A 12853-nucleotide genomic window follows, 5' to 3' on the forward strand; every position below is an offset into this window, starting at 1 on the left:
AAGGCGAGGGGGGTGGGGCGCAGGTGATGACGAGGGGGGATGGTGATGGTCCTGGCGATGGCGAGGGGGGGTGATGCTGGCGATGGCGCTGATCCGGCAGGACGTGACAATTAGACGGGGTGGGTGGGGTAGCTTGCGCGACGTGACACGGTTGAACTCCTTGGGCAATATGAATGGATACCAAGCTAGTTGCTGTAATACCGGGGGGAATGTTGCTACAGACAGAGGGAGCAACGAATGCTAGTGGTATGAACGTGCAGCATAGAATGGAGGCACCAGAGCAAGTTGACTGGGAAGGTCTCTTGTGCATGAGGTAGATGGTCAAACCGCCATAGCAGGTCAATAGCTACTTAGAATGGTCCCTTCCACAAGGCCAATCAGGACTGCCAATGCGTTACAAGGTCATCAATTTACAGATCAATATCTTTTCCTGGAAGTCAAACATGATGGAATGAAAAACCACCTCCCCTATGTTACTGATTCAAAATCAAGCAATTTCCCTGATCTAAAGATTGCAAACTTGGAAGAGGTGGAATATGTGTACTGCACTCCTTTCTCCTTCGAAAACTTCTCAAGTCGCTGCTGCACCGTCTCAGGATTAGTGGTCTCACACGCCATCTCAAAATTTGTTCCAAAATCGAACTACATCTCATCGAGCTCCAACACCTGGCCTTCCCAATCAAAGATGTTCCGCTCATTCCTGAAGCCCCTAGGCAAACAAAACCCCTCTGATAATGCAGAGATTGGGCAGATTTGGCGGACTTGGCGAGCTTGGACTAATTTGTTGGGTGCTGGTGGCATTGAGTAGGTGGTGCTTGGGGTAGGGACAAGGAGCGTAGAGCTGGAGCGTGCTTGTAGCACTGGTGGCGCCTCCCAAATAGGGCAGCATTGTGGAGTTGATCATGCAGAGGGCGGCATAGGGGAGTAGGTCGTGCAAAGGGCAGCGCGGACAAGGGCGCTGGAGGCAGACACAGCCAGGCAGCTGGCACGTGTCGGGCAAGTGACTACTCAACATGCGCTGCTAGAGGCAGTGCGGCTCTCCAATGCACCAATAGTGATGAAGTGTTTAGTCCAGTTGGATGCAAAACTCCCGCTGATAACCTCGTGCAAGAGGAAGATAAAGCACAAAACCTTTGCAACCTTGAAGACAAGGAAGATATTGGCCAGTTGCCACCTTGATGATGAAGCAAGCCACCTTGAAGACAAGGAAGAAGATGTTGATCAGTCGTGCAGGGGGACCCTTCAAATGTTTAGAGTCTTTACATGCATGATAAAAGGATTGGATAGTGTATGAATGGTTTACATTGGCTTAATCCTGCAATGGTTCAGTTCCTGACTTTGAGTATGTTGTGTAGGTATACAGTGACTATGAGTCCTACTCACTTGCAAATTTATGGTGTATCAATTGGGGAGTAGAAACCAATGGGTCAGTCACTCACTTGATCAATAGATGGAAACTCTGAGCCTATCAGAGGAGTTCCCTATAGAGATTACAATGGGAGCTTACAAGCAGTTTCAAACTGGCACTGTTGTATACAGCAGCCTGTTTATGACCTGAATCAGGTGTCAACATTGGGGTTGGATCTCTTTCTGTGAAGGGTTTTCATAAAATTGATTCCAAGACCTGGATTTCATTATTTTTCCCATGGTGTTTGGTTGGATTTGTTGGAGGCCAACTTCTAATGTCACCTACCAATGTAAAGGTCTATCAAAAAATGCATTCTCTCCAAACCAACTTTCTTGGGTCTCAATGTAATCTTTCTAAGGAACTGTTTCAATGAACCCAATATCTCCATCCATCTATTGTAGAAGTAACTGAGTTTGGATCAATGTGCTACATCTTCTATACAATGACCACTACTATGATCCTTTGATGGGGGCAACATGTGAGTTTGACAGAACTTTATTTACTCTCCACATGGGATCCACTCCCTTCATTCCACTCTCTATCATAGTTTTAGCACCCCAAAGGCCCTGCAGTCCTTGTCTTTAAGTGTTATGGTAGATCCAAAAAGGAAACCAGTCCACTATTGTCGAAGTGACTTGTGGGATGTATCCCCCCAGAAAGATTTCTCCATCTCATGTTAAGGCTGGACTCTTATCTGAAATGGTGGTTAAAGAAAAGAGGCTTAATAATCTTCTTCTCAAATGAGGGTTGGTGCTAGTTGGTGAAGGCTAGATAATCCCAAGCTCTTTGGCCCTGATCTACTAGAAGATCCAATGTGTCATAGGCTGCCATGGTCCTGGTGTAATGGGCCCAAATCTTCCTAGTGAAAGCTTCTTCCAAGAGTAGGTGCAATGGGCTCTAATCTCCAAGAGCAAGTGGAATGAACTCTGATCTCCATAGTAGGCATAATGTTCCTCAAGAGCAGCCATAATGCATTCCAATATTCATAGCAATAGCTTCTTGCAAGGCTCTTTGCCTGGAAGAAGAACCCTAAGAGCAAGCTTCACCAAGAAAGTTCTACTCTGGAAACTTGGGTCAATGATTCCTGAACAAGTTGTAGATTTAGTCTGAATGATAACATTCCAAGCTACCTTTGTGTAAGAGTCAAGTTAGCTAATCCAAAAAGAAGATAAGAGAACCCAAGGAAGGTGGAAAAGATCCTCAAACATTCTTACAGCAGTAAAAAATAGATTTGTACAAATACCAGCTCTGAGAGCCCAAGCTCTTACCAACACTCCAAATCCACAAAGTCACAAAACTATCCGATCTGGAATAGCTCTCCACTCCATCTCATTCTGCCTTGAACAATCTTCACACTCTAGCTCGCCTCACTCTCACAAACACTCTAGCACACGGATAGACTCGCTCTCCGTTATTGAGCTAAAAAATGCATTAGATGCTGATTAGCCTCTTAAACATCCCAAAATATGCTTATTTAATGAAAAACCATAAAACGGGGACCATCCACCACTATAAATAGACAAGCTGCTCCCATTCAGTTATCATCCTTTGTGCAGATTCTCTGATCCTTGTGTTCATATTTTCTGCCATCAGTCTTCCTCCACGTGGCTATCTAGTCTTTGTGACTGCTGCCATCACTCCTCTAGGTGCTCCAACTTCTAGCAACTGCTACCATCACTCCTCTAGGTGCTCAAACTTCTAGCAACTACTTCTCTTGCTGCCACCTCTTGCCTGATGTCCCTCTCATTGGTATGTTTGACACTCCGTAGTCGTCATCAGCCTCCAGGCACTCTCCCGCAGCTTGCCTTTGATCTCCATCAGTAAGGCGATAGGTGCTCCACTCCTGCATGTGTTTGCTGTCCTCCAGCCTGGGCAACAACTCTCCCTCTTCAAGCGACAACTCCACATCTACCTTTGCAGCTTCTTGCTGTTGTCTGCCTTCTCCATAGCTCTCTCTGTTGACATAAGGTGTTCCAACAGTCTCTAGCATCTGCACTTGACAGTTTCCTCAACTCCGCCTGGTGGTCATTGTACTTGGGATCCGTCTCCAATGGAGATCACTCTCCAACACTACTTCTCTACCCTTGGGCACTTTGTACACTCTCACATTCATTTAGAATATTCATTCACTTCAAAGTGTGTTCTTCCTGTCCCCTTTTGCGTATGTTTTGAGTTTTACTTTTAGGGTTTGAGTTTTGGACGTCTGTGCCTATATCGTTGTATCTCTATCATGGTTGTACACTTTGTGTTTCCTCAATGCAAACCCTGGTAGCTTCTCCACAATTTTCTTCGTGTAGTATCAGAGCTCGTGCTCTTGTAAAAAGTATCCTATAGATACTATGGAGCTTTGGTTTTGTGCGAGGCATACGAATGACTCATAACCAAATCACAATATCTCACACACCTTCTCGGCACCATTATCAGGCTTCTCCATCATTGGAAGCCCTGAGGAGGCATTATCCAATCAGCAAGGAAGATGACATCCCACCTTCATCTTCACCTTTGTTTTCTCCTGTTCTAGGCTTTAGTTTTTTTTTTTTGCAAATAAAATGTGGCTGATTATATTGCTAAAAAAAACTGATTACAACAAAGTGCTCATGCTCAATAGACTAGCTGGAGCTGATGCAAAGTCACAAATACATCATGTATACAAGCCTCTCAAGGCGGTCTAGGGGGGATGGGGGCAAGAAGCCATGGAGGGGGCCTATATCGCCATCAAGGGCTGCCTACCTGCATCACGAAAAACAGGTCATGGCTGCCCGAAGTATGCATGAAATAACAACGGAGCTCCTGACGAGCCCTGGACTCGCCTTGCACCTGATCCCAACGGCCACGGAGGGAGTGGATGATGGAGGTCCAAAGCTCTGCTAAGGTCACCTCTATACTTAAAGTCTCTCTCCGCCGAAAGCCTCCTGACACCGCGCCTTCCAGATATGCCATCCAGTAAGACTCCCTATGATCTCCCATACCTCAGAGCAGTCTGTTGTGGGCTCCAGTACCTGGCGGATGGGTAGAGCCTCCAAACCGACCACTGCGCATGACCTTGCCTGATGATGAATATCGTGTCCTACATCCCAGGCTTCTACAGAAGGTGACAGCCCTGGCTGATTGCCTGCCAACAGAAAGCTCCCCATGAGATACATCCAAGGCTGGGTGCTATACGGCAAAGGATGCGGCATGCTCCTCTCCACACGAGCTACGCCTCCTCACATGACCAAAGGAAGTGCTTTGGGGTTTCCAAAGGCTCCTGTGTGCAGCGCTTACAACCTCCCTCCTTCTACACTTGGGCAAGCCAACTTCCCACTGCCAAGCCTCCATGTGCCACTAGCCATAAGAAATATGATATTCTCCTTGGCCTCCAGCTATCCCATAGGCAACACCAGAATGTCCATCGGAACAGCTCCGTGGTGCTGTGCTCTGCTTAGTGCCTGCTACATGACGGTGCCCAATCCATATCCTCCTGCATCAGTACGCGTGTGCCAATCCTCGCAGTGTACTCCAAGAACCTCGGTGGCTTCTTGGCGACCGCAATGGCCGGCCATAGCCACTCTCTTGGATCCCATTCAAGCTCATCAAGTGGTCTACCCTCCCAGATCCAAAGCCACTACTCCTTGAGCTCCTTCCAGAAAACATAGGGGTCCAGTCATCATGTCTTCCCTTGAAGGCCCAACACCCGAATCCTCCTCCACGAAAGGGAAACTTTCCCCTCATCCTGCTGCCCTCTGTCTTGACGGCCAGACGCCTCCCCTCCTAAATGCTGAAGAAAGTCCCCTGCGGGGCACCACCCACTCTACCTGCCACCTGTAGGGGAACGCCTGCTAGTGAGAACCTAGTGGCCCCTACCTCCACGGGATCTATCGGCAGTCGTATCGAGGGAGCAAGCCACTCCGGAGGTATTGCTGCGTCTATCTCCCTTCTCAACTCCACTCCTCTTTGGCAGCTTGATACTTGCTACAGCACCTCCTTGTCCACCATCCTGTACACCTCCCGCCATGTCCTAATGGTACGAGCCGGGCCGGCCTCCCAACCAGCCCACTGGATGTGGGGGCGCTCGCCAATCTATACCCCTTCCGGCTCTCTGACCTGGGGGTTCCAGATCACTGGCTGATGGTCTATCTCCTCCTGGCAGCTAGGGGGGCTCTGGATTAGGGCCTTACGGAGGCCGTGCCACACGCAGAGTAAGCTGTGTAGGAAAGGTGATCGGGGGGGGTGGTGATCTGAGCTGACGTGAAGATCCATCTCAGGCACAACGTCCACTCACCCCCAAGCCTCGGTCTACAATCCTGAAGATGCTCTTGCAATAAAACCTTCCAGGTCTGTACGCTTGGTGTGAGGCCGTGGATAACTAGCTTGCCCAAGAGGGCCATACTTTGAGACTCTAGGTCTATGATCCCAAGCCCTCCCTCTGACCGACGCCGTATGATGGTCGCCCACGCCACCTTGGCCCTGGAATCCGTGGATCCATCTGACCGTGACCAAAGGAAATTCCACACTAGGCAGCGAAGCTGCACTACGCAGGATGAGAAGAAGCACCAACACGAGGTGATATACCAAGCCCTTGCTAGGAGGGCCTAGTTAACCATGAGGTCTCCGCCGGCTAGTGAGAGGCGAGCTTTGCTCCAGTAGGTCAGCTTCCTCCGAATAAAATCAAGGATAGGAAGAGACTACTGAGCACGAGTGATGTCAAGTCCCACCTGGAACCATAGGTACTGGACGGTCTTGCCCTCTGCTCATCCATCTAAATCCCAGGTGGACGCCCCACTCCGTGCTAGAGTCCGGGTGGTCTGTGAGGAAACGTACCAACTTTCGCCAGTTAATTTTCGCTCCCGCTACAAGACAGAACACCTCAAGAGCTAGCCTCACTCCTTCCAGCATCAGCTCATCGTCCTCTATGTAGAGTGTTGTGTCATCTACATACTCTGAGTCTAACAACCGAGTCTTCTCTCTCATTGGAGGTCGGAGGTCACGTAATCCACTCACACGTGACCTGAGGAAATGGGACATCACCTTTGCAAAGAGTAGGAATAGGTATGGGGCCAGGGGGCAGCCCTGCCGTACCGATCTCTCCAACCAAACCTTGCTAGTGGCTGATCTGTAAAGTGCGGAGACCCTGCAAATCCAAGCCTGGGGGAAACCCAACCTCACCATGGTGCCCTCTAGGAAGTCCCAGTCCGCCCTGTCATAAGCTTTCTCAAAATCCAAAAGTAGTACGGCTAGTCTCTGCCCACTATGCTGAGCCCAGTCTCTCGCCTCAAAGAAGGTGAATACATTGTCCTCACCAGGATGCTCCTATCCTAGACAAAGTCTATCTGTGTATCATGGATGAAGTCTGGCAGCACGGGGCGTAGTCGCCTACCAATCATCTTTGCCAGTGCCTTATAGGTCACTGACAATAATGTGATCGGTCTCCACTGGGAAAATTCACTGACAATAATGTGATCGGTCTCCACTGACAATAATGTGATCGCTCTCCACTGGGAAAATTCCAACCGGTCTCCCCCTTTGGGGAGAAAATTGATAAGGCCTACCGAAAGACTCCCTGGCATCTGTCCTGTAGTGAAGATCTCCTAGAAGGCCATCAATAGGGGGTCCTTCACCACTTCCCAATAGGTAGTGAAGAAGGCCTTAGAGAGGCCATCCTCTCCCGGGCATTTCTACCCATCCTATGTATGGAAAGCCTCCTCCAGTTCCTTCTCTGTGAAGGGGGCTAGGAGGGAGCGTCCCATCTCCTCTGAGATGAGGGACGGGATGTGATCTGAGACCTGCTATCTACATCGCTGCTCTCTAGTTGAGGCTTTTTCCTACTGAAATAGGAGATTGTAGTAGTTGGTGGCGATCTCCATCACCTCGTGGAGTCCTCCCATACTGATCCCGAAGGGTGCATATCTGCTCTCTTGAGGAGCGAGGCTAATGCACCTGGAAGAACTCCTTGCACATCGTATCTCCCTTCCGCGCCTAGAAATCCGCTGAGGTGCGGAAAGAGAACCCCGAGCGCTTGTCCTCTAGGCCAGCAATGGCTACTCGCGCGCACACCTCTTGTGCGTGGAGGGTGGGATCCCCTGGTATCTCCTGTAATAATCTCTACATGGCTGCGAGGTTCCGGCGGAGTGCTCTCTCCTCCTCCCAGCTTTACAACCTGGCCTATATGGCTGCCTCTTGGCAGATTCTGCTCAACTCGGCTAGGGCCTCTGCAACCTTCTCTGCAATTCGGTCCCTCCTGCCCCACTCCTTGGTCCAAATCTGCTCTATCTGTCTTGTCACCTCCTCCCTCCTATAGATCGACTCAGGGATCCGACAGGCTCATGTGTCTAGGGCAGATGCTAGGGGATCTAGTGTCAGGAGAACCGGGCAACGATCGGACAATGTGGTGCTTGCCAACTGCCCAATCTGGCCTCCAAGAGAGCCACCCCACTCTCCCACGTAAAACCTGTCCAATCGCTCTAGCAGGACTCCACCTAGCTGCCTATTTCCCCAAGAGAAGTCTAGCAACCTCTTCCTACTGTGAAAGGCACGGTCTCTCCAAGCATCCTGTGCTCCTACTCCCAATGGAAAGACCTCCCATGCCTCTTGCTCCTCCCTAGCAATGCCATGGTAGTTTCTACCTCTGCCCTGCTAGTCCTTCAAAGCTTCCACGTTGTTGAAGTCTCCTCCAACGATCTAGGATTCCACCTCTGGGAGTCCATCCGCAATCTCCACCCAGAACCTGCTACGTGCCCTAACCTCCATAGGGGCATAGACATTGAGGACTCCAAGGCACGAGTCCCCAATATCCAATTTGATCCATAGAACCCTCCCTGCCACTATCGTCCCGTGGTCTCATACACAAGCGGTGAGACTCGGGCCAATAGAGGTGCATACGCTTCCACTCTTGCCGTGGGCACTTATGGCGTGCTCCCAGTAGGTTTGCGAGCTGCCCGGGAGTACCTTCCCAACCCGTTGGGCCTAGGTGGGAGTGAATTTGTGCTTCTGTAGAAGTAAGATATCGATCTATCCGGCAAGGGAAGGCTGCAGCTCTTGCCGACGAACAATCAACTTTGTGGAACCACGTGCCCCACTGTAGTGGAGACTATTCACATTCTAGGATGCAAAGTGTAAGCTCATGGGGAAACTTGCAACTAACCGAATAAGCATCTGTTCGGTGTGGAGACTGTTGATGAGGAGGAACAACTATGGGGCATGCAAGTACGCTTTGCCGCATGTCTAGATGGCGAAATCCAGTCCCCCATGGTGGCCCTCCGCCGAACCAAAGGGGTGATAGATGCTCTAGGTGGTACTATCAATGCGTGTATCAACCATGATGAGAGTCGTGACTCTGTACACTGGTAGAAATGGGCCGACTGTGCTAGGGGCCACCCGATCACATCCCTGGGAGCTCTCCACTATGGAGGGGCACGAAAGATCATACTCAAGTGTGGTACCTCGGCTCTAGCCCACCAGCTAATTCCTTCATGCAACCAGGCCATTGTTGTGCAGACAGTGCTAGTCCTTTTTCTCCCATCCATTGGGAGATGTGGTCCGCCACCTGACTCTTCAACTCCTCCTCAATCTGTGTCATCACCCAATCCCCTGAGTGAGAGGACTGAAGGAAAGAGGCATAGTTTGGTCCATTCGGTGGTGCGGACCTTGTCCCTGCTAGACTTATGAACCACAAAGATCCCCACCTCTAGAGGTAGTGGGAACTCTCTGTGCTCCGCAACTCTCAGATAGGACCATGGCTCACTGTGGAAGAACTCGTGGCAATAACTATGCTTATCTCGGGAAAGTGTGACGGGCGAGAGGGGCAGATGAGCTGGTGGCTGTGTGGGAGGGGGAACACTGCTGGTGTGAGGAGGGTGTGGGCATGTGTGGCTCATCGCCACCTGTGGGAGGAGGAGGGGTGGGTCTAGGGGGGATCTCCTGAAACGACTGTGGATCAAGGGGGGTGCTCAGCAGGGGGGGTACCGCGCGGGGAGTGGTGGGTCTGCTGGACGGAGTTGAGATCGCGGGGCAGAGGCAATGCCCCGCGGGGGCTTTGGGGCGGGGGGGGGTGGTGTGGGATCACGGGGGGATCACGGGGGGAATGGCAGCTCATGCCTAGTTAGTCCATGCCCACATTCAAATCTATTGCACACACTTTCCGCATGCATGTTGTGTACTCTAGGATTCATTCCCAAGTATACTCCACTACTCCATAGGCCACCCTATCCACTCTACCCTCATTACACACCTTATCCATCTCCTAGCACTACCACTCCTATTGCAATGGCCAAGAATGCCTTCACAGATAAGATCCGTTTAGGACCACGTCATTGGTCTAGAGTCTACACTGGACCCTCAATTAGCTCATTCTATTACATCCATCAATGGAGAGCCCACAATGCCACAACCAATGTTGAGTCAATGTAGGGATTTCTTCTTGAGTTCCACTATCGATTACAGCATTTCCCCTTGCATCCAAGCATTGAAGTCATCTCATTGACCGCTACATGGCACGAGATAACACTCGACGTCTATTAATCTCAATTTTGAGCTTCAAGAGGTTTCCATTAGGAAAGGGGATGATCTGAAAGTCAAGTTGGCTTAATATTTATGGTTAGTAGCACAGTTTTCCACTATTGGCTCCCTAAAATCAGTCGATGATCAGGTCACATTCTTCTTGAACAAGTTGCTTGAAAAATACTTCCATTTTACCTAGCACATTATCTCACTACCTAGATTGCCAATCTTCTATGAGTTTGAGTGTGAGTTCTTGCATTACACAAGGCTTCATGAGCAAGTCCACAAGAAATCCTCCACACATACTTATTCAAAGAGGGGGTTGGTTGCAACTTCTTTGCAAGGTAACACCGGAAGTAGCAAGACCTCACAAGATGAAAAGGTAAATTAAAGTAAGAGTGACACCCTTTTCTCCGACAGAACCAAAGAAACAAAACCCATCTGGCAACAACTCTATAAAAAAAATAGGTTTTGCATATATTGTTAGAGATCGGGCCATGTGGACAATGAGTGCCATACCAAGGTCCAAGGTCTTCCTCCTAAGAAACCTCAGCAGACCACTACGACTATCTCTACTCTTGCTGGATAGTCCAATGGGGCTATATCTCAAACTACTACCCCATGTAGGAGTGCACTACCACTTCACGATAGAGCAAGTTGAGCTAGGCACCATCCGCCTAGAATTGGTGCCTTCATCAGATAATTTTCCAGACATTTTAACCAAACCGCCCTATTCTTCAGTACTTGCTACCCATGATTGGCATGGGTACTCCCTCCCTTTCTACTTTAGCCTAATGAGGAGAGGAGTTTTCCTTCAATTTTCTCTTCCACCATGAGGAGGTGGCTTTTTTCTTTTGGTATAATAACCAGAGTGCTATTGCACATACAATTAACCCCATCATCACTGCCAAGATGAAGCATATAGGAGTACACTACCATTTCACAAGAGAGCAGGTTGAGCTAGACACCATCCACCTAGAGTTTGTGCCTTCATCACGTAATTTTGCACACATTTTTATAAAAAGGTCAACCATCCAATTCTTCAGTATTACTACCAAGGATTGGTGTGGATGCTCCCTCCCCTTCTACTTCATTCTGATGAGGAGAGGAGGTTTCCACCACCTTTCCCTTCAATCGTACAATAGTGAGCAAGGGCAACCTTTTTTCTCTTGGTGTTCACAAGGTTTTGATTACATTTTTCTTCAAGGACATTATTATTGAGCTTTGTACCATTATCCATATCATCACAATGATTATGATTGTAAAAGGGCACTTGGGCAAGTGAACAATTCCCTTACAAGGGCATTGTCCAAGTAGCACCGTTGCATTGCACTTTGAGCATGACATCTTGCATATGCCATAGCCCTTTGTAATACCCCATGCATTAACATTCTATTCTTGTAAACATATATCTATGTGCATTTATCCCTTTTAAGGGAGTAGTCAACTCTCAATCCACCATATTCGTGGCAATTCACATGGTAGTCTCTATGGGCAGTTTCTATGGCAGCTCTACACACATATTTCCCATATTTTTTTCTTCACACCCACTAGTAATCAAGATAGCTTGTTTGTTTTATGGTGTATTGGATCTGACCATCCCTTTCATTTCCTTGGGGGGCAAAGATACTTAATAGGATTCCATCACTCCCTCTCACTGCCCCCCCCCCCCCCCCCCCCCCCCCCAAAAACCCAAAAAGGAAAAGGGTTCAAAGTGATTCCATCCATCTTTGTAGGTCATGGTAGGCCATTTGGCTGCCAACGAGCACCTACTGTCCAATGCCTTGGCCTCCATGGGGTGACCCTTGGCGCTCCCTTGGTAAGATAACCGTCACTTCTTTAGTCTTGGTAAGTCCTTGCACAGAGGATGCACAGCCTTGGCATGATTCCTTGGTTGCTTTGGGGTGGGATGCGTTGATATGATTATGGGCTTGAGCCATATTTATAGTCCCTTCCTCATTCATGTTGTTCACTGATCTATAGGAATAGATAACTTGCTTACCTTGTAGGAATGAATATCACATATTAGATTTCAATAAAACCTTCTGGAAAAACATTAAAATGTAGCTCCCTCCGGAAAACAAAAAAAGAACAAATAAATCTACCTGGAACAACTGTGACTCTAAATGGACTGTTGTAGATATCTTTGCCATCACTCTGTATAGCAATTACATAAGAACCTGGTTCTGAGAGGACATATGAAGCATTACATTGGGCATTATTACTACATGTAAACTGTATAGCTTTTTCCATGTTTTCTCCAGATATATTCATCAGGAAAATGGAGTAATTTCTATTTCCATTCAGAGGTTCATCATCAGTTACTGTATTTTGAAATTGATCCAATAGCTCTAGTGTGATGTTTTGCATCTCATCGGACACTGCCCTAAAAAGCCCCTCCCCAAATGCTATACAAGATGGAACATGTATAGGGCCTGTATATTTTGAGGATAAGAATGTCTGAGGTCTTAGTAGCCAGCCAAGAACATATAAACAGCAAAAGAAAGTTTATTCCTTTTAAGTACCAATGACAGTAAACAGATTTATCAAGCAATCGATTGGGCCTTGGATGTAACTAGCTTGATAAAGTATTAAGTAAGGCTCAATAAAAAGAATAAATTCTTCAAAACTTTCATGATATATAGCATTTATAGCTTGAAATCCCATTTTTCACTGCACTTTCAAGTCTCTACCCACATGCAAAAACCCTCAATACCTCCATTGTTATTTCATATGTTTTGTTTGAACCTTCTTTACCCTCATCGACAGGGGTTCATTAAGGGCTGTAACATTTTGCACAAGATCCTTCATGTACTGTGAGGTCTTATCCAGGCACAAGCAACCACATAGGGAATAGGGAATGGTAATGATTCAATTGGATATAAAAAGGTTTATAACCATGTACAGTTTGGTCGTGATCACACACATTTTCATAATGCAAACGTTCATGATTTTTTCAGCTAGTACTCT

At 48.0% G+C, this 12853-nt stretch overlaps 1 protein-coding gene across 1 annotated transcript in view; it reads right to left on the reverse strand.

The window, feature by feature from the left end:
* Nucleotides 1-12853, reverse strand: part of LOC148011273 (uncharacterized) — a 297099-nt gene that overhangs the window by 104626 nt on the left and 179620 nt on the right. Inside the window, exon 17 of the mRNA XM_087670938.1 lies at nucleotides 11989-12318. Coding sequence (XP_087527064.1) covers nucleotides 11989-12318 — 330 coding nt within the window. The remainder of the gene's footprint in view (nucleotides 1-11988; nucleotides 12319-12853) is intronic.

This window comes from Lygodium microphyllum, chromosome 28, assembly GCF_053477565.2.
Source record: "Lygodium microphyllum isolate KBCC chromosome 28, Lygodium_microphyllum_v1.1.10, whole genome shotgun sequence".
NCBI classification, from domain to species: Eukaryota; Viridiplantae; Streptophyta; class Polypodiopsida; order Schizaeales; family Lygodiaceae; genus Lygodium; species Lygodium microphyllum.